The 27,048-nt window shown below is 38.7% G+C and overlaps 1 protein-coding gene across 10 annotated transcripts in view; it reads left to right on the top strand.

The window, feature by feature from the left end:
• LOC311588645 (contactin-4) overlaps positions 1 to 27,048 on the top strand; it is a 980,815-nt gene that overhangs the window by 694,489 nt on the left and 259,278 nt on the right. For all 10 annotated transcript variants that reach the window (XM_084766525.1, XM_084766531.1, XM_084766522.1 and 7 more), the window contains one exon: positions 11,318 to 11,413. In XM_084766525.1, coding sequence (XP_084622651.1) covers positions 11,318 to 11,413 — 96 coding nt within the window. The remainder of the gene's footprint in view (positions 1 to 11,317; positions 11,414 to 27,048) is intronic.

Raw genomic sequence — 27,048 nt, 5'->3', positions numbered from 1 at the left:
TGTTTCTTTCTGTGAAGGCTGCAATGATCCTAACTTTTTCTACCCTAGAATTCTCACACTAGACAAAGAATAGATAACTTCTGTGTCACTGACTAGTGTCTAAAAACTGACCACACTAAGTCTTTTCAATTTCCTGGTGTGATTCTGTGTTTAGGTCTGGTCACTCTTTGCTGGGATAGGCAGATGGATGGAAGAGATGGTGCTTCTTTTGCCTAGCAGTGTTACAGTTTCATGTGCTAAGTGTACCCTGACCCAGGATGTTCTGCGTCAGATAGTTTTAAGCATTGTATAGAATGCTGATAAAGATTGTGTATATAGTAATCCTATGAAGGAGTAATCAAGAAAAGATATGGGAGATTATCTGGAGTCAAGACCCACTTTAGACGAACAGGAAAAGGCCCTTTGAGGAAGTTCCATCTGATTTGGACTCTGAAGATTGACCAGGGGTCATGAGTAACTGTCCTTCAAGCTAATCAAACTTCCTTGGGGAGTTCATCTGTGTTACCCTTGTCAAAGATCATCCCTACTGAGATGGTCAGTCATTTACATGGCAACACAAAGGTGCAGAACAGGGCGTGAGATTCTCTCCAGAGAATCTGCTGTTCCCTACGATCTGGCGAATCTGCACATGGCATGGAGGAGGAGCAAGAATAGATAGATAGTGGCTGGGAAAGACTAGAGTGAGACTCCATCTATGAAGCTACAGAGAAGCCCACATCACTGCAGGTTAAGGCTTTACAGGTGCTGCCAAGTGGGGGAGGAGTGCCCACCTCCCTATAAGTTACCTGTCACCTAGGCTCAGCACTGAGGCTCAACTTATTTACTGGCTCTCACAGTGAACTTTTATGGAATCATGCATTGGTTTGTCATTGGGATCTTGGGAAGAGGAATGACCTTGGTCTCCATCTCTTCCAGAGAAGGAATTTTTAGCAGCACCCTGATATGCCCAAAGTAGAAGACTACATCAAATGAGAAATTGGCATACTCAGAGGTCCCAAGACAGGGTCAGCCTTAAAAGCTCTTCTAGACTAAAAGCAAAGCACAGTATCACAGTAAAAATAACAAAGAGAAAAAGTAGTATAGAGTAAGCTCAGTGATGTAGGCAAGGGTCAGATCCCCAGGACCCTTGCAGATCACTGTGAAGAGTCTTGTTTTACGTAGAAATTCAATAGTTCAAATTGTTTTCCAGTTTGTCTTTGTACTGTGTTAGTATGAAACCAAAGAGAAGAGAATGCAGCTGCCTAACCATTAACACTCCAACGTCAGGGTGATGTGCGAACAGAGATGAGCTCCTATAGAGAAAACTGCTGGTAATAACAGCTTGCATTTAAGGGCACCTGTCTCCAAATCAGAACAGCATTATTTGTGATGCCACATCTCACTAATCACAGTCACCTCGTGGGCTAGATAGGTAACATTTTTATGGAGCACCCAGGGAAGCTCAAGTGTTTTAAATTGAGTTGTTCTTTGGCTTCTTAAATAGCACAAAGGGTTAGATAAAATAAAGTATGTCAAAGAGATGAAGGAAAGGAAAGAACTCAAACCAGAAATAAAAATAGCTGCCTGGAAAGTCCTACACGGTCAGAGAAAAGGGAAGAAAAGCAAGCTTCATTTTCTTGCGAAGACTAGAAAATAATAGTTGATTGTAAGAAAGTGTGAGTGTCACAAGGACCAATCATATAATCTGGTAGATGTTTTTTAATTCTATTACTTAAGTCAGTGTAGGAAAGAGGCTAAATTTATGGGCTTCTCTATTGGGAAGTTCTGGATTCTAGTTCAGCCTCTTCCTTGTTTCCATTTGTAATCGTGGGTAGCTTTCATGCCATTAAGTGGAATGAATAATAGAACCAGCTTCACAGAACGGCTGTGAGAATCACATGGGAAATAAGTGTGTGTTCTGTAGGTATCCTAGTTAGAATTGGCCTTACATTCTTATGAAGAGGTGCAGTTTATGAAGGGGGTGATGTAATCAAAGTAGCCTGCAGAAGCCACCTCAACTTGGAATAGCGACTCAGCTGTCTTTAGGGCTTGCTGGGTTTTTGTTCCTGGAAACAACAGGCAGAGTAGTAAAATGTTGCAAGGACACAGAGAAGGTTAGTGTCCTCTTTCACTAAATGCAGGATTTTTGACCCTGAGCACAAGTTGAACCTGGTGGGCTTTAGGAGGAAGAGAGAAGATGGATAATTTGGAGGGGAATATGGAGGGTCTGGGAAGAACTGGAGAATAAATATAATAAAATACTTTTGTGCATGCATAAAATTCTCAAAGAATTAATAAAATGTTATATTTAATGTTAATAACATCTTAAATATTATATTTAGTAGCAATATTTTATTTTTTAAATGTGGGTTCCTTACTTTAGACAGAAAAAGAGACAATATTTTCCAGACATTTGGAAAAGGTATAGAGTGCAATTTGCTTTGTTTTGCTAAGTTGTTGCTGAAAGAAAGTGGTTGACACCAATAGCTGTCAATAAACAGCAAGAATCAAAGAATTATTGCTGAACATTGGGTAAAACAAATGAAAATTACTAACATAGAAAGATCAAGAGAGATGGCTTAGTGGGTAAAAGTGTGTACTTTCCCCAGAAATTCTGATCCCAGTTCCCAGCATCCACAACTTCCTGTGATTATAGCTTCAGGAGACTCAGTTTCTTTTTCTGCACTCATCAGCCCTCATTTGCATGTACCCCACATATACAAACACACAGATGCATAATAAAAAATAAAATTACTGGGTGTGCTAGTGCACACCTGTAATATCAACACTCCAGAAGGCAGAGGCAGGCAGATCCCTGTGAGTTCGAGGCCAGCCTGATCTACAAAGTGAGTCCAGGACAGCCAAGGCTACACAGAGAAACCCACTCTTGAAAAACCAAAAAAAGGGGGAAAATAAGGTAAAAATTATATGTCCTTTAAAAAAAAGAATAAGATACATGTACTTTTGTCAGTATTTTATGAGTATTAGTATAACTGAATGTATTTAAGCTTTGAGATATGCGCGTGCGTGTGAGTGTGTGTGTGCATGTGTATGTGCGTGTGTGTGTGTGCACGTGCCTGTGTGTACATACTTATAGTGTATAGAATAGACTCCTAAACTTTATGTTTTGTGCCTAAATGTTTATAGTAATATATTTTTCTTTCTGATTTAAAATAGCACAGTAGGGCTGGCAGTGTAGGTGATTAGGAAGATAGAGAAACTGCCTAGTGTGCTCAGAGCCGTGGTTATTATCATCAGCACCACATAAAACTGTGTGTAGTGACACATGTCCACAATCTCAAATCTCTGCAAGAGGAGACAGGGGTACATAAGTTCAAAGTTATCCTCAGTCACATAGAAAACTGTAACAGACCCTAGGCCATTTGAGACCATGCCTCAATGAAATTCTAAAAATATAAATAACACATTTAATTTTAAAGGGGAAATTTTCCTATTTTGTAAATTGCTTTCATTTTGTGTTAAAAAGCAACACAGATTCTCTCAGACTGTAATATTATACAAGGAATTTCTTCCAGGAAAGTACCTGAAGCCAAACATTTATAACTGTAAGTCTTACAAAGATGTTAGCCCATAAAGTAAAAGGCGTGGAGGATTGGGTAGACTGTATTGCCTGTCTTGGCTTAAAAACATAGCAAAAGAGGATATGTTTAAAGTTCTGTCCACATGATGTGGTGTGGTGTGGTGTGGTGTGGTGTGGTGGTGGTGGTGTGTGTGTGTGTGTGTGTGTGTGTGTGTGTGTGTGTATGTGTTTGTGTGTGTCTGTATGTCTGTCTATGTGTTTGTGTGTGTGTGCGTGTGTATGTGTGTCTGTGTGTGAGTTATTCTGTATGTGTGTGAGTTTATCTGTGTGTGCTTGTGTGTGCAGTGTCAGTGCAAGGGGTGTGTGTTATATGTCCCAATAAAACTTTGGCTTTGATACATAAATGTCACCCTAGTGGAAATTTAATCTCTCTCTCCTGGTAAGCCACTTCGTGTAGAGTCCTCTTGGACAGTGGTAAAACTAACGCTCACAGAGCACTGACTTCAGGACAGGCAGTGAGTTAAGTGCCTTACACACATCATTTTAATCTTCCGAAAGCCCTATGAAATGAGAATTATTGACCTGATACTAGCAATGAAGAAATTGAAGTTCAAGGAGATTAAAGAATTCACCCACATCATACAGCAATGGGGGAGGAGTGTGGGGAGCATATACAGGCCTCTGACTCCAAAGCCAGTGTGATAAACCATTAAGCAATTCTTCCTCTTGCTGTAAAGTCACACTTGGAAACCCACTCAACCATGCCAGTCTCACTAATGGTTTCTTCCTCCTTCCTGAGCGGAAAGAATGTAAGAAAATGTGGCTTTGCAACCCATGAGGTTTTGTGAATTCAGATTTATTCTGGGTAGGAGCCTCTGCAATCCCAAGAGCCATGCATATGTGCACCCACACTTAGGGAGCAAATGGAAGACATTCGCGACATGATTTAAAATATGCTGCCTGGTAACAGGGTTTTGGAATTACTCTCCAAAAATACCTCTTTCTTTTTATAAATGTTGAAATCATCATTATGGAAATCATATTCATAACTGATGTATTACTTGACCATCTTCCTGGGTTGGTATTGATTTCCTTATTGATTGCTTTTCCTCAAAGCTGAAGGAAGCAATAAGACAGGAGATGGGTGCTGACAGTTTCTTGTGCTAAGGACACATTGTGAGAATTAATAGAATCCAGGTCTATCCAACTCCACAAAAAAATATAAATTTATATTCTTAAACATATACAATACAGAGAATGCATAAGTAAAAGTGATTGCATTGTGTGTGTAGTTTAGTATGCCGTCTTTCATTCTTCATTTTCTCCCTTTTCTCTGTAGACTTTATAGTACGTCATGGCGTGTCTTACTACCTCATTAACCTTTTCTGGCCATTTCACAACTCAACTTTTTATATGCTCCTCTGGGAGGTGCCAGCTTGCAGATAGCTTCAGTCCTTCCTACTCACGTGTGCAATGGCTGGTCTCTTAATGGTGGCTTAAATAAATTGCTTTTTCTTAGTCAATGTTATTACTTCTCACAGAAATGTCTTGGATCATATTGCTTTTATTGGTTCTGAAACACCTCCAAGTATTTATGGTAAGCTACTTTTTTTTTAACCAGCTCTCCAAATTTAATAACTTTCCAGACAGGAAATATTTAGATGTTTTTCACCTTACTGTCTGGTTTACTCTGTGATTTGAATTCCAAATGCTTTTCTGTCCGAAGGTTTTTTCTGTTTGTCTGTTTTATGTTTTTGTTTTTACTAGTGATTGCGTGTTTCAATCTTAAGGCCTTTATGCCCCTTCATGCCTCCAGGAATTTAACTGCTAAATCACTTTTGTGCCCTTGATGAGCTAGCTCACTCCAAATGCCATAGCACATTTTCTAATTTGGTGAAAAATAACATATCAATATCATATTTTATAAGAGAATAAAGGATAGATACTTGGCAGTAAAAACACGATTTGAAAACATATCTACCATAAAACTGTTCATCCCTCAGCACATTGTTTCTGATTTTTTTTTTTTATCTAAAGTAGTGACAAATGAAATCACAACAGGACTAGAGGTAGTTATTTTTAAGATCTGTGCATTGCATATCAATGAACCACATGTAAAGGGAGAAAAAAATGCTGTTTCAGGAAACTATGGTAGACAGATGTTAAGTCATGCATTGTGCCTTATATCCAGCTGTGGCTTTAGTAGCCATATGCAGGAGCTAAAGGGAGAGGAGCTCAAAGAGAATGCTAGTTCAGCTCCTCAGATGGCCACTGTCCTCTTTCTTACTAGAGTTGGTTCTGATTCTCCTCCCTTTGCTCCCCCTCTTCCTCTTGTCTCATCCTCTGCACACAAAGTTTAAACTTCTGCATAAAGTAGTCGTCCATAGTGGAAGCCAAGGGAAGATTTGTGCCTGATCTCCCTAGTCAGCACCCCCTTCACCAAATAAAGCCACCCTTGCATTCAGTGACAGGAAATTCATTTACACAAACTGTGTCAATTTACTGGTGTAGATGTTCTTTGTCCTCAGCCTCACTACATTCCTAATGAAGCTAAGGATTCTCTCTCAGTGTCCCTGGATGGAAAGACTTGGCTGTACTACCCTGACAGATTTCCAGGAGCATGAACACAGAAACACTGAACTTTCTTACATGAACAGGGAATTTTGTTACCTTACCTATGAATGGTGAATTGGAGCCATAATGGAGCGAGATGAAGATGTGTAAGAAAAGTACTTAGTACACAGCACAACCTCAGTATGATTTGCAAATGGGCATTGTTGCAAGTCGTGTGATGGTCATGGTGAAGCAATGCTATCCATAATTGGTTGTCTTTCCTGGGGTTGCTGCTGTGGTCATTATTTAATACCAAAGCTTTGGCAATAACATGACTAAATATTTGTTAGTTTGTGTTTAATATATTTTATGTGTTTTACTTATAGACTTTACTATTGAAACCTTGCAACAACAATAGCAACACACACACACACACACACACACACACACACACACATACACACACACACACACATACTGAAGTTAACCCAAAGTCTATACATCTTAGTGAAGTTTTATACAGTTAGCTATTTGGAAATTCGTGAAGCTTTCTTCTAACTCTGTCAAGGATTTTTGTTTGTTTGTTTCAGTGTTGGATAAGGATGTAATTAAATATTCTGTATTCTATCATGAAAGTTTATGTTTTATATTTATACTATATAATTTATATTTTATTGTATGCCATAAATATTGCCAGTAAAAAGAATTGGCCAAGAGTGTACAAATACAAAAACTTCTCATTCACTGCCAGGAGTGGTGACCCATGCCAGTAATCTCAACACTCAGGAAGGCAGAGGCAGGCAGATCTCTGTGAGTTTGAGGGCAGCCTGTTCTACAAAACAAGTCCAGGACAGCCAGAGCTAAACAGAGACGCCCTGTCTCAAAAAAACCGAAATTAAAAAATAAATACATAAAATAACTACTCATTCACACACATACCCCTTTGACCTAGAAAATAACCATGCTACTAGCTAGCCATTATATGTAGATGGATTATGATATTTAAAAATATAAACTTGAGATTTGTCTTATTTTCCTAAATATGGAGAATATATATATATATATATATACATATATATCCTATTTTTTCTGTTATATACTTATTTAATTACATTACAGACTGATCCCAACCTCTCCCTCCTCTCCTTCCAGTCCCACCCTCATGCCCCCTCCTTCTTGAATTATCCCTCTTTCTTTTCAGAGAAGGAGAGGCCCCCGAGGGGTATCAACTTATCCTGGCCCCTCAAATTGCAGCAGGACTAAGTGCATCCTCTACCACTCAGACCAGATAAGGCAACCCAGCTAGGGGAAAGGGATCCAAAAGAAGGCAACAGAGTCAGAGACAGCCCCCACTCCCTTTGTTAGGAGACCCACATGATGACTAGGCTGCACATCTGTTACATATGTGTAGGGCGTCTAGATTCAGCCCATGCACCTTCCTTGTAGTGGTCCAGTCTCTGTGAGCCCCCAGAGGTCCAGATAAGTTTACTCTGCTGGTCTTCTTATAGTGACCTTGACCCCTCTGGCTCCTTCAATCCTTCCTCCCACTCTTCTACAAAACTCTCTGGGCTCAACGTATTATTTGGCTGTGGGTCTCTGCATCTGTTTCCATAAGTTGCTAGATGAAGCCTCTCAGAATACAGTAATGCTAGGCTCCTGTCTGCAAGCATAGGAGAGTATCATTAATAGTGTCGGTGGTTGGCTCTCCCCCATGGGTCTCAAGTTCGGTCAGTCACTGGTTTGCCATTTCCTCAATCTCTGCTTCACCTTTACCCATATACTTCTTGTAGGCAAGACAAATTTTGGGTCAAAGGTTTTATGGGTGCATTGGTGTCCCCCTCCCTCCACTTGAAGTCTCACCTGGCTACAGGTGGAAACTTCAGATCTCTGGGAGAGTGGAGGCTCCCAGCAGTCTATGGAGGTGATGACTTATTTTTCTTAGCATCCACAGATCATTCTTATTGCGTATTTACAACTTGGACACCTTTTCTAAAATTAGATGCTTTGAAAATGATTTCCCACCCAGAAGCAGAAAGAGCCAAATGGTATATACTCACTTATATCTGGACACTAGCTCAAGGGGCATGTCCCATGAAAGTGTTCAGTTACCAGTAAAGTGGGACAGAAGGGAAGACATCCTATTGGGACTCTAGGTGAGAGAAGCATGGAAGAATGGGGAAATAGAAGGATCCAGAGGGTCCTAGAAGCCTACAAGAAGAACATTATGATGGGAAGATCTGGGCCCAGGGGTCCTGTTCAAACTATGGCACCAGCCAAGAACAATATGTGTAGTAAACTTTGAACCCCTACCCAGATCTACCCAATGGACAGGACATTCTCCACAGTTGAGTGGAGAGTGGGGTCTGACTTTCACACGAACTCTGGTGCCCCATATTTGACCATGACCCCTGGATGGGGAGGCCTGTGGCACTCAGAGGAAGGATAGCAGGCTACCAAGAAGAGACTTGATACCCTATGAGCATATACAGGGTAACGAGGTCCCCCTCAGTCACAGTCACAGGGGAGAGGAGTAAGGGGAAAATGGGAGAGAGGGAGGAATGGGAGGATACAAGGGATGGATAACAATTGAGATGTAATATGAATAAATTAATAAACTATATTTAAAAAATTATTTTCTATGGAATCACAACATTCCTTTGTGAACCAGACCATATATTGAGTGCCAGTCTTACACCTTGAAAGAATTTGTGCTTAGCAATATACATTTTTCATTGTATTTCCTTTTATTTTTGCCATGATTCTTACTTTAAAGCAATCCGCAACAGCTGGGTGGTGGCGCACACCTTTAATCCCAGAACTCTGGGAAGCAGAAACAAGAGGACAACTGTGAGTTCGAGGACAGTCTGGTGTACAAATTGAGTCCAGGACAGCCAAGGCTACACAGAGAAACCAGTCTCAAAACACCAAGAAGAAAAAAAAGAGGGAAAAGAGAGAAAAGAGAAAGAAAGAGAGAAACACAGAAAGAAAGAAAGAAAGAAAGAAAGAAAGAAAGAAAGAAAGAAAGAAAGAAAGGAAAAAGAAAAAAACAAACCACATGTAATTATCAGTTTACCTGTCATAAAATGAACATGTGTCCAAGATCAGCACAATTAATAAGAGGCAGAGATGGTTTCCAAGCTCAGGTCTGTCCAAATCCATTCTTTCCATTCAAAGTGGATAAGTTCTATGACCTGGAATATTCTTTGTTAACTACAACCAAATATTTCTAAATATTTCCTCAAATGCCTTATGAGTACAGTATACTCTGTGCACTCAGATATTATAAAACTAGGCCATTCATATATTAAAGAGGGAGAGTCTGCATTCCATTTTTAAAACTCAGGCAGGGTACTTGAAAGTCATTGTACATATTTCTTTAAGTTCTTTCCCAATTTTTGAAATTTTATTGACTTTTTTATGTATATGAGTGTTATATTTGCAGTATATAAACACCGTGTGTGTGTGTGTGTGTGTGTGTGTGTGTGTGTGTGTGTGTGTGTGTGTGGTGACTGTGGAAAACCAGAGAGGGTGTCATATCTGCTAGAACTGGAGTTGCAGACTGTTGTGAGCTACCCGTGGGGTGCTGGGAACTGAACCCAGGTCCTTTGGATGATCAGTAAGTTCTCTCAACCACTGAGCCTTCTTTCTAGTTCCCTCTTCCATTTCTTCACAGGTTCTTAAGTCAGAAGCAATGACTGCTTATATCTGTAGGGATCGCGTATCTACTATGAATAACCTCTTAATATTTTATGCCACTCTGAAATTTGGATGGGATAACTATTTTTAAAAAAATATATAGATGATAGATGCTAAGAACCAAACTGTAGAAGAGATTATTTAGTAGGACTCGGTGTCTCTGATGGGGATAATGGCTTAAAATATTAATTCCATGGCAAAGCTTTTTTTTTTAAACCTCTACTTCATCTCCTTTCATATCATTTCCTTAAAGAAAAGAAAAATAGCACGTTGGCCCTGGCCGTAACCTAGAACCTATTTGAGGTATCTGAATGAAAATGCCATCCATAAGATCATATTCTCGGATGTTTGGTCCCCAGTTAGGGGAACTGTTTGGGCTAGATGAGGACATGTTGTGTGCACTAGGAGTAGGCTTAGGGGTTTCAAAAAAATACATTACAGGCTATTTTCAGTGTTTCCCTCTGATGCTCCTGCCTGTGGATCAAGATGAAGATTATCAGTTATTCCTGAAGCTCCATACCTGCCTGTTTGACTCCTACCATGCTCCCCATCATAGAGGATTTATATTGCAGAGGTAGAAGAGGAAAACACTGCCGAATACCATCTGCCCCTTTATCTCAAGGATCTTATATCACTCATTATTTCTTTGTAACTAGTTTTTTGTTTCTTCTAGCTGGGCTAGAAGACATTTGGGCTATGAACTTCTTCCCTCTCCTCCATGTATAAGTTTCTCCCCACAAAAATGGTAACCAGACCCTTATCAATATTAAAAATAGATATGAACTCAAAATAATCTTGTGAATGTCTTTAAACTGTACACACACATATTATATATATATATATATGTACATATATATATGTGTATGTATTTAATGTGTACATAGAAGAACAAAGTTCAGTAATCCTAGTACTTGGAAGTATGTAGCATAAAAATAGTGTGTTTGAGACTGTGAGTTCAGGTCTAGCTTGGACTGTATCTGAGTACCATAATTCGAAAAATCAGAGTAAGGGAGTAAGGAATCTGCAGAGAGAGCAAGAGAGAGAGAACTATTATTGCATAAAATAGGTTTGTGAAATAAACAGAACTAAGTATTATATCAGAAACAAGTGATTGTATCATAATAATGACACTTAACTACAGGAAGTCATACAAACTTCAATTTGAGTTGGTAATGTCTAGTAGAATTTTCTAGAATGATAGAAGTGTCCTTTATATGTGCTATGGGGTGTAGTAAGTAGTTATTGAGTACTCAAAAATTGACTAGTTTTATCTGAGGATCTAAATTACACAGTTAATTTTAGTTATCCTGGGTCTGAATAAGCATACATGGCAAGTGCCTGTTTTATTGGACAATCTAGCAATGGAATCCAGGAGTAAGGACAATGTGGTTAAGAGACTGTGAGTATCAGTTAAGCAGAATTTCACCGGCGTATGTGCAATCCAAGATATTTTTTCAGCACAACCACCTTCTTGGAAATAGCAATGGTGTCCCATGGTATCTTAGGGCTGTAAAGCTTAAATGTGTTTTCCTTCATTTCTCCCAACAGATCTTGAAAACTTTAAGACAAGAACAAGAAGCACTGTGTCGGTCCGTCGAGGTCAGGGAATGGTACTCCTGTGCGGCCCGCCACCCCATTCTGGAGGTACCTATAAATATGTCTACATGAACACACTTCGCTGGCTGATAGTTTTCTTGCAGAGTGTTTTCCCTCTTGACACCAGCTGAGGGAACAGTGTCATTTATAGAAATTCCCATAGTCCCTCTATATACAGCAAGAGATGTTGTGAATGCCTCCCATATTTATAATAGGAAAATCTCAGATTGTACAAATGTTCCATCCTCCCTGTGATCCTAGTACAAAGGAAAAACTGCCCAAGTCAGTCAGAGCCAGAATCTTGTTTAGTTCGGTGATCTAGCTAAACTATCAGTACCTGTTACATCTCTGGAGCATTCCAAGGAAAAGATGGTGCTAGGTCATTTTATCCTATTCTGGGTCTGGGGAGGGAATCTACGAACTACTCCTATTATATTTCTAATACAAAATATGTGTGTTTTGATTTTCTATAACAATAAGCAATTCTCCAGCACTCTGGATACCAGTGTGCTATGCAGTGGTCCACGTCCATACTGATATCACTGCCTAGCCTTAGCATGAGAGCCCACAGACACAAGGCTCAGAATCACAAGGCCACTCTACCTCCAGGGCCATGAGCAAAGACCTTCCCAATCTCCAGTGCTTCTGGCCAGCTACTCCTGACTCAGGTTAACGGTTTGCTATAAGAGCTAACAGAACTAAGGGAAAACAGTTTACACATTATTTTAGTTCATCAAACCTAGGGGCAAAAGACACTGAAAAATCAAATGTTTTAAACAGTTACCTTATGCCCCAAGAAATATATTGGTTATATTCATAAAGGATAATTCTGAGAAATGTCAAGCAAAGTTACTGCAAGTTCAGAGTTAAACAGTGATACTTATTAGAATTTCACAAAGGATTTTTGTGCTAATTTTATGGGTACAATTATTTTATCTGGAGATATGTATTCATCCACATATCTAATTCCAGTGATCAAAAGAGGGCATAAGGTCCACAGAACTGGAAGTCTACATTGGGGGGAGATTCCATGTGAGTGCTGAGAATCAAACCCAGCTCCTCCTCAGCATTAGCCAGTGCTCTTAACTGCTGAGCTTTCTATCCAGTCGCTTTTTACATTTTATTTAATTAATTTATTCAGATTACATCTCAGTTGATAGCCCCTCACTTGTATCCTCCCAATCCTCCTTCCCTCCCTCTTTCACCCTATGTCCCTTCCCTAGGTCTGTGACAGAAGGGGACTTCCTCCCCCACCATATGGTCACAGCCTCTCAATCTCATCTTGGTAGCATGCTTATCCTTTCTCTGAGTTCCACCAAGGGGAACTGGTCAAGTATGGGGCACCAGAGTTCAAGTCAGAGTCAGTACCCACTCTCTACACAACTGAGGAGAATGCCCTGTCCATTGGCTAGATCTGAGTAGGAGTTCAATGTTTACTGCATGTATTGTCCTTGGTTGGTGCAGTAGTTTGAGCAGACTCCCTAGGTCCATATCCACCCATCATGATGTTCTTCTTGTGGGTTTCTAGGACCCTCTGCATCTTTCTATTTCCCCATTCTTCCATATTTCTCTCATCTAGAGTCCCAATAGGAGGGCCCTGCATCCATTTCAATCTCCTGGTAAGTGAAGATTTTCATGGGGCATCTCTTTTGCTCTAGTGTCCAATTATAAGTCAGCATATACCATATGAGTCTTTCCGTGTCTGGGTTAACTCACTCAGTATGATCATTTCTATCCATTTGCCCACAAATTTCAGGATTTCCTTGTTTTTAATAGCTGAGTAGTATTCCACAGTGTAAGTGTACCACAGTTTATTTATCCATTTTTCTACTGAGGGACATATAGGCTGTTTCCAAGTTCTGGCTATTACAAATAAGGCTGCTATGAACATGGTTGAGCATATGTCCTTATTGTGTGGTAAAGCAGCTCCTGGATATATTCCAAGGAGTGGAATAGCTGGATCTTGAGGTAGCCCTATTCCCAGTTTTCTGAGAAAGTGCCAGATAGATTTCCAAAGTGGTTGTACAAGTTTGCATTCCCACCATCAATGGAGGAATGTTTCCTTTTCTCCACATCCTCACCAGAATGTGCTGTCACTTGAGGTTTTTATCTTAGCCATTCTGATGGGTATAAGATAGAATTTCAGAGTCATTTTGATTTGCAGTTCTCTTCAGGAACTTAGGGTGATCTGAGCCTAGGACCCAAATTCCCAAGGCCTGAAGGCAGGGTATTCAAAGCCCAGCCAAAGACAGGATACCCGGTTCTACATACACTACCTCTATCCAGTCTCTTAACAAAAGTTTTCCATGGCAAACTTGATTAAGGTCAAAGGCTGGAGAGTTGGATGAGCAGCTAAGAGTACTTGATGCTCTTACAGATAGCACAGGTTCGATTCCCAGCCCCCTCGTGGTGGCTCATAGTCATCTGTAGCTCCAGTTTCAGATGATCTGAACCTTCTTCTGGCTTCCTTAGGAACCAGAAATTCATATAGTGCATGTATATACATGAGGCAAAACACTCATATGTGTAACATTAAAGTAAATAAATCTTTTTTTCCCTAAGAGTAATATCTATTCTTAGTAAGGAGATCTGATTTAGTTTGGTATCTACTGTAATGATCCCATAAATGTTCTGTTTGGTATTCAAGGTTGAAGGAACAAACTTTTAAATGTGCTGTTTGAAACTACTGGTGTTTTTGAATACAAAATTGTAACTTCCTTTGTATTTAGGAGATTGTGTGTGTGTGTGTGTGTGTGTGTGTGTGTGTGTGTGTGTGTGTATAAAGCCATAGGTCAACTTTAGCGACATTCCTCTGGAGCTACTCACTTAATTTATTGGATATTCTGTATGTTTTGTTTGTGTGCTTGTTTGTTTTATTTGTTTTGAGACAGGGTTTTTCTTGAATGTGGAGATTTTCAGACAGGCTAGGCATCCACCTGTCTCTGCCTCCCCAGCAGTGAAATGACGGCACACACCATCACATAGATTTTACTTGGGCTCTGGAGCTCGCACACAGACTCTTGAGCTTGTTTGATAAACTTACCCGCTGAGCCATGGCCTCACCTCTGTAACTTCCTTTTTAATCTAATGTCACACTTAACATTTCCAGCATCAAAAACAATTAATGAGAAGGTTCGAAAGTTTGCAGTTGGAGCGTGAGCACACTGCTTATAAAGCAGTAGGAAAGGAACGCATCCAGTGTAGCCTGCAGGGACGCAGGACTGTTAGGGTCTGTTAGGTGCTCTCAGAGAGGGGTTTGTTTCTTAGTAATTCATTTCCTTACAAATAAAATAAGAAGCACCAAACTCACAGAAAAAAAAAGGGGGGGGGGCTTTTCCTAGTCCTGATTCAAGTCATTATTTTAAATTGTGCAAATATTTTGAAATTTCTCCGACTCACTCTTCCTGTCTTGTAGGGAAAGAACGTACAACAAAACTCTCAGATCCCGATTATTCACATTATTCCGTAATTGTAACTCAATAAATGCTAATGAATGTCTTTATTAAGTGTGTTTGCATTGTCGAAGGCCTATCCTTTCCAAAGGAAACCAGTTAACCATTGAAATGTATTTTGATTCTTGTGAAATTTGTTCAGATTAGCATTTTATGAATATTTAATCTGATTAAAAGAAACATGGTAGTTTTGCTAATCTCTTTTATGAGAACCGTCAGAGTATTAAATTTCTGTAACATGATGTTGATTCTAACAACTCATCTTAGAGATGTATTTTCAAAATACCCCTCTTCCCCTGTATAAAGATAATGCTGAGAAAGACACAACATGATGAGGCAAGGAGACTATGTTGCCTGATGATGAAGTACCTAACTCCTTCCCCGTTCCCACAGAGAATTATTAAAAATTGCCATAGACTTCTGAAATGTGTCTGTCTCCATTGGCAGCAGTCAGAATCTCTGAAATCTATTTCCTTGAGCAGTTCTGACATTCTTGACAGTCTTGATGGTGAAAGACAAGGAAATAAATATTCTCATTATGGGCTCTATTAGAAGCGGTGCACACAGTAATACTGAGAGCAAGACAGACACAGCCTGAGATTTTTCAAGAAAACAACAAAGAGGATTTTCAAGGTTGTAAGAGAGCATGTCAGACATCTACCTGTTTTGTCCAGTGGAGTTACTGATTACCTCATCAAAATCTTCCATCTATCAGGAACCTCCAACATGGGTTGTAGCTACAATTTTCGCATGCTTTTCTTTTGCAACTTGAATACTACCTAAGAGCTGGCAGAACCACCAAAGGCTACTGGACCTACTGAGCATTTTAGACTTACCATATGGTATCCGAGTCTCAATTGCAACATATCACACAGGGGGAAGGAAATGAGTCAGCCTCTTACTGTATCAGTGGGGTACTCGGTAATGCCATGAAGTCCACTGTAAGGGATGCTGCCCATCCTGTTTCTAGGAGTGTACACTGTCAGACCTTAAGGGAACACAGAAATGAGCAGCTTGTGTGTGTGTGTGTGTGTGTGTGTGTGTGTGTGTGTGTGTGTGTACAGATGTAATCTTGCATAGATTTTTATCATTAAATAAGGATGCAGTCACAGGAAAAAAAGAAAAAAGAAAGAAAAAGAAACGAGTCTGGTAGATTCTTGTCCTTAGGTCCTCTTTTGTATTAGAAACAGACATCACTGAATTTTGGAAGGTTCACTTCAATTCTGCCTCCCACTGTATCACTTGGCACCAGGAATTCATGACCTTTAGCCAAGTCCTCGTTAAACGGGATTAAAATGAGGTGTTTTTGTCATGGTTCCTTCTGATGTAATTAAGCCCCCAGATTATTCATCACTGAAATCCATCAATTATTTTTGGAAAGAGGTTTGAGTCTTCTATGCCACCAAGGTCCTTTCTACACAAAAGCAGCAGTGATCTCACCTGGGAATTTATAATAAGGGCAAACTCTCAAACGCCACGCAGGGCCAGTTGAACCAAGCTCCTGCTCTTAATGAGATCTCCCACTGTTCGCATGCACAATGAAGTTTGAGAAACCCAAAACTTCTTCTCTGGTTCCTCACATACCTTACCACTCTGGCCAGGAGCAGACACGTGGTAGATTTAGAATTATCTAGGTGATCTATTATGACTGTAAGTGGCCAACCATTTCTCAAGGATAATCTGATTCCATAGAACTGGGGTTGGTTCCCCCCAAAGTATCATTATATAAAACTGTAGTTGACTCTGAAGTAGCACTAGATTTGAGATCCAGTCACTTTGTTCATGTTCTACAAAACTAGTGTAGGAACAGCCCTGCTGGGGTAGAGTCCTTTGATTCCACATCACCCAAGCTGAATCTGTGAACGTCCCTTTATATAAAAAGAAATGTATATATACATATATATAATATATATTAGAGGTAGAGAGGTGGCTCAGTGGATAAAATAAAGTGGGGTGCAATGGTATGTGTCTGTAACTTCAATACTGAGGGACAGAAGCTAGCGGATCCTGGGGTCTCACTAGCAAGCCAGTCTATAGTTCCAAGTTCAGTGAGAGACCATATCTGAAGAAATAAAGTGAAAATGATTCAGGAAGACATTTGAAGTCAACCTGTGGTCTCCTTCTAGCTGTATACATATGTCCCATATAATTTTTTTAATGTTAAAATAAAATATGGTATTTTATGATCTTAGGTTTTGTCTTTGATTTCAGGTGTTCTTTTGGCTGTAGATAAGGAAAATTAATGTCCTTCACTATTTTTCCCAGTTAATCTTCATCTTCATGAGTTGTATTTTGTGGCTGGCCATTTCTTGCTAAAGTACTGTCAGTAAAAGCATGGCTTCTTAAAGTTGAAAAAAGAAACAACATAGGCTGATTCTGTACTGAAGTTGTTTTCATTTTAGAGACACTAGCTAGAATTTTCTTGCTTAGATCTTTTCATACAGAGCACAGTCCCAGTAAAGTTAGATCCCATTCCCAAGACATGAGACACATGGACCTTACAAGAGAGCATCTGTGGAGTTCTTCGTGGCATTTATACTGCTTTAGTTTGTATTCTATAGTCTATTGATGTTCATAATAATTGAGATAAAGTAAGCATATAAGTTCTATCAATAAGGATGATAAAGTAAAGAGATTGTGTGAGGACACACAATAATCAGTACCAGGGTTACTATAGACCAGAACACATCACCCTTTAACAAATAGTAAAGTAGAAATATGTTTTGTTCTCCCAATGCCAGGAATCTCTGGGCTCTACCCCAAGGCAATTAAATTTAAGTATTCTTGGAAACACAGATCCTCTGTGGCATTCTTGGTAATTTTTAAAATTCCATACATGATCTAATACGTAGCCAGGCTGTAAAACTGATGTCTGTCATTATAAAATTGACACCTGACCCAGGAAACCCTTTCCATCGCAAGCCTCTTCAGGAGTCTCCTTGATCTGGACATATCCACATGGATTCTACTCAGAGCTGTATAAGAATCAGCATGCCTTCCCACGCTGTGGGTATTTCAGATGAACTGTTCAGTAATCACTAAAGGGCGGAATAAAGATGGAAAAGTAGGACACCCATGTTGTAGTCCTAGCTCTCTCCTATTACCCTGCTGTGGTCTTAGGCTGATTGTGGAATTTCTCTGAGCTGTATTTCCTCATTTCAGCTTTCCGTTCCTATCCTCTCATACCTACTCAGCTTTCAGCACCAAAAGGCTATTCTCAGGATTAGATTCATCCAGTTATGTGTTCAGTTCAGGCTAGGCTGACATGCTTCTGAGCCAGAAGTAATCTTACTGTGCTAAAATTGAATAGCCTCTGAACCCAGAATAATCACAAAGACATTGTAGTCAAGCTGCCCGACTCTCCACTTTATACCTCATTCCCACCGCCCTCCCCAGGCTTACTCCCATTACTTGGCAATTCTTCATAGCTTTAGATTACCAGGTAAAGCTTTATTTGCTTCAAATATCAGCCCATTTCATTGTTCTATAGACTTTCAGGTTACCTCTTGTTTTCATGTCAAACCCAGTGGTAAATTTGTCTCTCTCTCTCTCCCTCTCTCTCTCTCTCTCTCTCTCTCTCTCTCTCTCTCTCTCTCTCTCTCTCTGAGTGTGTATGTGTGTGTGTGTGTGTGTGTGTGTGTGTTTTGTCTGCATGGGAGGATGCGGGTATCCTGCTTCATCAAAATTTGACTTATTATCTTGAGACAGAGTCTATCACTGCGTGAACTAGCTATTGGCAAGCAAGTAACAATGGCCCTCGTGTCTTTGCCAGCAGTAGCACCTGGGTCGCAGGCACCTGAATTGTTGTGCCCTGCTTCTTTAATCGATGCTGAGGTTCTGAATTCAGGTCATCATACTTGATCAACAAGCTCTCTCAGCTACTGACCCATCTCCTTGGTCTAGGTCCCAATTTAACTTCATTCTAAAACTTGAACGATGATACCCTGTCTTTGATGCAGTATTATGGATGTCTAAGGTATCTATTTATTGAGCCTAACCTATTGAATCATACCGCACAGATTGAATCTTGGATTTGCTGCCCTGTTATTTGAACAACTGACTACATTTCTCAGAAAGTAATTCTTCTGCGTCCACCTTATTCCCTCTCCTTTCTCTCAGTGAACTTGCAAGTGCTATCATTTTCCCATAACTTAGCTCAAAGTATGATTCTCAATTCTTCATGCAGTACTAATCCAGCAGAATGGAATTGACTTTTGTCCTAAAAACTCAAATGTCAAAAAGGTAGGGTAGAGAGATACAGAAAACATGGTACTAATGCACACAGCTAAAACTTAGAATCATGATTTTATTAACTTTATTAGTTTTATTTGGTCATTTTTATTTGCTTAAACATAAAATCAAGAAACTTCCTTTTAAAATATATATGATCTCTTGACTTACCCTCATGTAACAACTCATAAGCAGGCATACACTTTTCAGCTGAGTCTCTTCAGTGATTCATCTATGATTTACATCTATTATTAATATAAAGTGGTAGTGCTTTGTATAGCTTTATGAAAATGCTGATTTAGCCATTTGTCTCAAATTTCAAAGTTCCTTTCTAAGACTGAAAATGACAGTTGAGATAAATCCTGCAATAGTTGTCATGCAGGTGAAGGCTGGTCTACTTTGTTAGGTTTGCATGTTCTACGTGAATTCTGTTTCACTTCCTTATGGAAAAAAACAGACATTATATGGACATGAGGAGCCAAGATTGTGTGTGTGTGTGTGTGTGTGTGTGTGTGTGTGTGTGTGTGTGTGTGTGTGTTTTGTGTATGTGGGGGCGGGGGTTACTGGCAATTACATAGAACTCTTTTTGCTTGCTAGGCCAGCTGCTCTGCCACTGACTTATATCCCCAGCTTCAGGGATAATTTACATAATTTAAAATATTTTGAATAATCCTGAATTGTTTTTAAATAGACTAAACATTGTCTTCCACTTATTTTTATGGCATTTGAAAGTGAGCAAAATGTGAGCTTTTTAAATGATTATGATGCTACCAATTAGCTAATGTCATGAAAACTGTAAAGAAATCACACAGTGTTGAGTTATATTCTTTTTCTAGTCATAATGGAATCACAGTGAAATGTGTTTGTCATCCAGAATGTAGGAAGGCTCCACAATCTACTTTTTCTCATTCTGTGGGCATATGTATGTTTGCATGAATAAATGCATGCATATACATGCATTTGTGCATGTGTGCATCTGTGTGCGTGTGTGTAAGTGTGTGTGTGGTGTGTGCGTGTGTGTGCACGTGCACAGGTAGAAAGGGGATGTACCCATATATAGTCAGTTTTGAAAACATTTAAATTACAAGTGTTTAAATAATGGCCTTAAATCATGATTTTTGTTGCTTGGCCACCACTAAAGCAGCTTTGTTTGATCTCAGTTTTATGTCACTTAAAAAGTGATGTTCCTGAGAGAGTTTTGCCTTAACTCCTGCAAAAGTTTAAAACCACAGCTGGTCAATACATTAAGGCAGAGCCACTGGGGATAAGTAATTTGGAAGAGGTCCTTTCATCATGGATAAAGAATGGATTCTTGTTTGTAGACTCAGACTCCTAGGCATGGTGTTGCAATACTACTACAGTACCACTCCTTAAAGATGTGAGGATCAGTCGACCTGGGTAGAACCAATATTTACAATATAGTCTCCATGGAATGTGTATTCTATCCTCATTTTGAGTTTTTAGCAACAGAACCTACATATCCTTTTAAGGAGATACTCATCTTAATTCAGTGAAGTCAACATTTAGTGATAGATTATCAACCATAAAAAAGACACATATCATCATTGACATGAGATATCTTTAAAACTTACATAATGTTAAGGAGATCTTGTTTGATCTTCCTTAAGTCTAGTATGTTTCTGTCAACAATGTGAATTTGGGCTCTTTTATTTTAAATAGGACCAGCCAATTCCAACCTTCCTTCTATCACTTTGCCAATCAGAGAGACCATAGAATGTTAGAGATGTAATCAGTGAGTCCTGAGGTAAAGAATTTGCAAATACATGCTCATCTACATTCATTAAATCTCCATATCCACCTCCTTGTTGAACATAACAGGAAGAAAATAAGAACTGCACTACTCAGGGGTAACTTGTTAAATACATTATCAGGCCCAAATGACATGGTAGAGTGTTTCTTGTTCAGGAAGATGGCAGACTCTGTTCTTCTCAGCAATGAGGTTGTAGCACTCAAAGAAGGGGAAAAAACAGAAGGGGAGGAACAGAGGCTTTACGGGTCTAGAAGAGTAACTTACATCTTCCCTATGGAAGAAAACAAAAAAGATAATATGAAGAAACAAAGACACAAGTGGTCATGCTGCTAGTTATCTCTAAAGCTGGTACCTTGGGCTCTATGATGCTATTCTCACACTCTCTCTCCTTGGATTTTTTTGATAACTCATTCTGATACCACATGAATGTTTCATGATGGTGCTTTTGAGTGCCTACTATCAGCAGCTGTTCACATAGTAGGAGAATAAAAAACAAACTTTTCAATGTTAAAAAAAATATTCTCTGGGGACTGGAGAGATTGTTCTCCGGTTAGGAGCACTATCTGACCTTCCAAAGGACCTGAGTTCAACTCCCAGCACCCACATGGCAGCTCAGAACCATCTAATTCTCCAGTTACAATGTATCTGACGACTGCACACACAACAAGCAGGCATAACACCAATGTATATAAAATAAAAGTAGGTAGGTAGGTAGGTAGATAGATAGATAGATAGATAGATAGATAGATAGATAGATAGATAAAATATTCTCTGGCCACAATTAGTTATTTCTAGATCTTATAGAACTGAGCCTCCAATTTTTTTTATTAACCTGCTGGCCTAGTTTCTAAGAGATGTCTAAGAGTAACAGTTTCATACTTTGCACCTTCATTCTGCTTTTCCTTCTGATATGAGAAAAGTTTATGATGCTTGGATAGTTACAGCAAGTGCCAGGTTATAGCACTTAGAAATAGACTCATGTACCTTAATCAATAGCTATTGAATCAAAATAGTTTTATTCAATAGGCTGAAGTGGTCATTTCCTTAAAAATGCAAAAAATATATTTCAATAAACTATTTTACCTCTTTTGCTCCTTCTTTGTTTATGCAAATAATTTATTTACATAATTATTATATAATTAATCCTTTATTAGGAAGAAAACAAGGATTATATTTCACTAAAATAGCTACAATTATCTACCTTCTTTCCTTGACAGTTACTTTAATCATAGGTGCTTTTTAAATGTTTTGTGAATATATAGATTTATACTTGAGTTAGAAATGCTTCTATTTTCTTTTTAAGCAAAATTCACATCCAAAAAAAAATGTAAGAGATTGTCTCCAGTTGATTTTTAGAGCTGGAAGCCCCTTGAATGAATTAGACAAGAGACTAAACACATTAATACTAAAGATAAATGGCGATTTATAAAGTGAAATTTTTAACTCTGAGTCTGAGTGACCAACAACAGATTGATCATTTCAGGAAACTCTGTCAAAAGCCAAGGTTTCTTACATGGAACTTCTCACCCTAGAAAGCAGCCAAGGGATGATGTTGTCTTAGAGCACGAGTGCTAGCTGGGACATGAAAACTCTAGAGATGTGAAAACATATCATATTTCCAGAAGAGTGCTACCAGGAATGAGCCAGCCAGAACAGAACAAATGATCAATGCTGATCCTTCAACAACACGAACCTGACTGAGCATCTCCAAATGACCCATGGACATTTGCAGCAGGATCCATGGGAACCACTCTTGTTTTAATGTTTGCTGGATATAGACCCCATGGCATTCAGCTGGAAAAATAAAAAAGAAAGCACACAAAGGGGCAGTTCTTTAGATACATTTTCAGCAATGGACTAGTATTTTCAAGTTGTTATATCACATGATGTTACAGTGAATTACAGAGGACAGTGAAGAATTGTTAGCTGAATTATAAATGATTAGAAATAGTTTCTGGGTAAGTATTCAAAGAATAAGTGTTTTCCAGAGTCAAATTTCCTGATCTTGTCAATATTAAGCATGAATAAGGAGTTAACCAAGTGCTAGAGAGATCACTCAGAGGTTAAGAGTACTGGTTGCTCTTCCAGAGGACCCAGGTTAAATTCCCAGCACCCACATGGCAGCTCACAAGAGTAGAGTGGAGAGTTGGATATGACTTTCTCATGTACTCTGGTGCCTCATATTTGACCATTTTCCATGGAGGGGGAGACCTGGTGGCACTCAGAGGAAGGACAGCAGGTTACCAAGAAGAGACTTGATACCCTATGAGCATATACAGGGGGAGGAAATCCCCCTCAGGAACAGTCATAGGGGAGGGGAATAAGGGGAAAATGGGAAGGAGGAAAGAATGGGAGGAGACAAGGGATGGGATAACCATTGAGATGTAACAAGAACAAATTCATAAAATAATATATGTCTTAGAAAAAATAAAAAGTAAGTAAAAAAAAAAGATCTCATACTCTCACACAGACATACATGCAGACAAAATACCAATGTATATAAAATAAGATAAATAACTTTTTAAAAAGAAGTTAAGCAACTTCTTCATTATTAAATTTGGATTAACACACAAAGAAATAGGTTTCAAAGTCACATTTGCACACATAAATATTACAGATTTAATTATTGGATGTTTTAAAACTTTCTTATGTTAGTTATCAGATGTCTGAAAAGAAAATTATTGTCATGTACAAAATGAAAGGATAAAAGCTACTCATTTGAGCAAGTGACTTTCCTATTCACACACAAGGTAATAATCGGTAGCAAATGTTAAAGGGAGGATAAAGCCTTATGGTTCTATATAGTATCTGAATCCTTGTTTTCAAAAATTATTTAGTCAACTGGCTATATATCAAAACAAACAATATGTGTAAAAAAACAGTTTTGAAACAGGGTCTCAATATGCATCCCAAGCTGGCAATATGTATGCCTTGAGTTAGTGATCTTCTTGCTACAGCCTTTAGTTGGCTAACTTAGGTGATGTGTGCTTACCATTTTGGTTTGGGACTTTGACATTCATAGATATGTGGAATAAATAGAGGACTCCAAATAAAGTGCAGTGGTTATAAAGGGAGAAACTCTCTTGGCATTATAAACTATGTTGTGTCTTTAATTCAGAGTCTTATTTAGAGAATAATCAAGACATCTTAGGTAAATACTGACTACTCATGGAACAACAGGTATCCGTTTCACACTGAGCCAAGAAAACTTGTCTCACTGTAACGCACATTAGTTAGTGACAGGTTAACACATTATCACAATCCTCCCTGTCAAAATGAACCCCTGGAAAAGAGGATGTGTCATAATAATTCTCCATAGGAATTCATAAATCCATATGGCAGGCACAGCTGGAGAGGTAGCTACAGTTGACAACGTAATGGTTTAGATGAGATCAGGCACATTCTGGGTGGTATGGCTGTAGATGAGCATTTTAACAACATCTGTAAGAGGCTGCTGAGATGGTTCCACACTTAAGAGCACTTGATGCTCTTGAAGAGGTTCTGGGTTCAGTTCCCAGCAGTCACATTGTGGGTTGCTACCATTCACAATTTGAGTTCTAGGCCTTCTATGGCCACAAGGCTTGTTCATGCTGTACACACATACATGGAGGTAGGCAAAAGTCATATACATAAAAATAAGTAGTTGTTTTAAATAGAGAAATATCATAAGAATGACACCATGGGAAGCAATTTGGATTGTACATGCTGTTTCGTTCCTTCAAGACAGCATACTCTCCAGGGCAGATACCGCTATATTTCAGCTTCAGGGACTTGAAGCTCGGTGTGCAATATTTTACACTGAGGAATGGCTAACCTTTAAAAAGATAAAGAATTCTACAAACAAAATGTAGATCATTTAAGTATAATTTTTTTTCTTTCTGTAGTTCCTACTTCCTGCAAATATAGGCAGGTGTGACACCTTTAAGTCCTTTCCTACGTATAAAGCATGTATAGCTGAAATTTCTCAATTTAGCTTATTTCAGGTCCAGTAGGTTGTGATGGAGCGTATAAATTAAGAGTTCAGCGTGAAGAGGTTAGAGTACCTTACGAAGATAAAACATGAGACTTTGGCAGAAGCCATCAAATACCAGACATGTAGAAGACACCACACATACAAAACTTAAGCAAGACAGAATGGTCCCTTGTGCTTCGTGATGTATGAAGGCAATCAAATAATCATTTGAGATGTTTGCTCTTGGTTATTAGAGGGAAGAGAGAGGGCACAACATTCAGGAACTGATGTGAAATAGAAAAATACATGTGTACAGTGCTTCTTGTAAGAAGATTTATAAATGTAAGTCTGAAGTTCAAGAAAGTAAAAAGAAAAAGAATAAATGAAAAAATAGTTATGTAAGACTTGAATAGGAAGTTTGTCCCAAAGAGGTTGGTTTTAGGGGACTGTAAATATGGCTCAGTGATTAAGAGCATGTGCTGTTGTTGCAGAGATCCCAAGTTTCCTTCCCATATTAGGCAACCCACATGCACATGTAGCACCAACTCTGAAAAGTTCACTGCCTTCTTCTGCTTTCCACAGGCACCTTCACACATGCACATGCATGCACGCACACACATACACACACACACACACACACACACACACACACACACACACAAAGTTCAAAATAATATTTTTTATTTTGTTTTTTAAGACTGGATTTCTCTGTGTAGCCCTGGCTGTCCTAGAACTCATTCTGTAGACCAGGCTGGCCTCAAACTCATAGAGATCCTCCTGCCTTCACCTCCTTGAGTTCTGGGATTAAAGGTATGTGCCATCACTGCTTGGCTAACAAATCATTTTTTTTAAAGAAGCTGTCATGGCACATTAGGATGGTATTCAAGTGTATGTGCTGTGGTTTGCTATGAAAAGAAGCCTTGGAGCAATACAAGATTCTATCATGGCTTCTCAGAGTCTTACAAAATTACCGATAGCCCAACACTAGTAATTTGGAAACAGAAAATGTCTGTCAAAATACTTCAAACTTAACATCTAACATAGGAAGCCTGGCAGCTCAGTGAAGTCACTTTCTGGAAACAAAGGGGCATGTCCTTTGATGGTTGGAGAACTAAAGATCTAAATATAACTATAACATGTATTCATAAAGATTGCACTTTTAAAAACTTCATGGTGACTTTAGGTGATATTCTGTGATAAAAGGAAATAGGAGGCACTGACTAAAGGTACAAAACAAAACCAAGAACTACATGCTAAGAGGGTGCTACAAGAAAATGCAAGATGACTGAAAGATTTCCCCATGTTATATTTGCAACCGAGTATGTAAAACAACAGCATAAAGTCTATAAAGCAATAATATTAAGGTAAAAAGTTGCCTGTAATATATAATGAGGCATAAAAGGAGCTGGGAAAAGTTAGAAAGAATTAAAGTCAGCAATGCAGAGTCAGTAAAAAGTCAAATGAACATTACAGAAAATTGAATTAGTGATAAGCATGACTTACTAGATAAGTTTTTAATACAGAATTCAGAATGAGAGCATAATGATCAGAAACTTCATAAATATGGAAATGGGTGAATAAAGCTCCAATTTATGTATAATCAAAGTAATTGATAAAGACATAGACTCAGCATATACATGGTATCTTGTTATTTAGTGCTCTGACCTACTTAACATTCTATTGCAGTTTGCCCTCTCTCTTGAGTTATAGAATGGTGAATTGTTTATTCTTTCACAGAGAGTTAAACACTACTGATATTTATTTTAATAAATAGAAAAAATAAAGATCCAGGAGTAGGGAAAAATATAAATAGATGTGCCTTTCAACCTTAGAAAACAGTAAAATCAGCTAAGTAATGAACAAGAGACATATTCCAGTGTTAGAATCCCTACACCCAGCATGAGTGATGTACCCTAGGTACAACTGCCAGAACCACCAAAACATAGTCATATGTGCCACCTAATTAGAGAAAATAAAGGTGAATAAAACAATGCATCATGAAAAACTATACAAAAAGTAAGTACAGATGGAACACTGTGTACCTTATGACAAAATAGCCTAGTATTTAACTTCTGTATTAAACATACCAAGCTCTGAGTTGGATATATGTGTGTTTTAAACAAAAGACAAAGGCATAAAATACTTACTTTACTAAGAACAGATTTTAAGAAGAAATGATAAAATCACAAGTGTATTATTCAAATATAAAGCTACTAAATATGAAAAGGCAATTTTATGCCAAAATCCTAATCACCATGAAGACATTCTATTTGCATTA

Source organism: Acomys minous (assembly GCF_964271855.1).
Source record: "Acomys minous genome assembly, chromosome: 17".
Taxonomy (NCBI): Eukaryota; Metazoa; Chordata; class Mammalia; order Rodentia; family Muridae; genus Acomys; species Acomys minous.
This window is presented reverse-complemented; position numbering and strand designations above follow the sequence as displayed.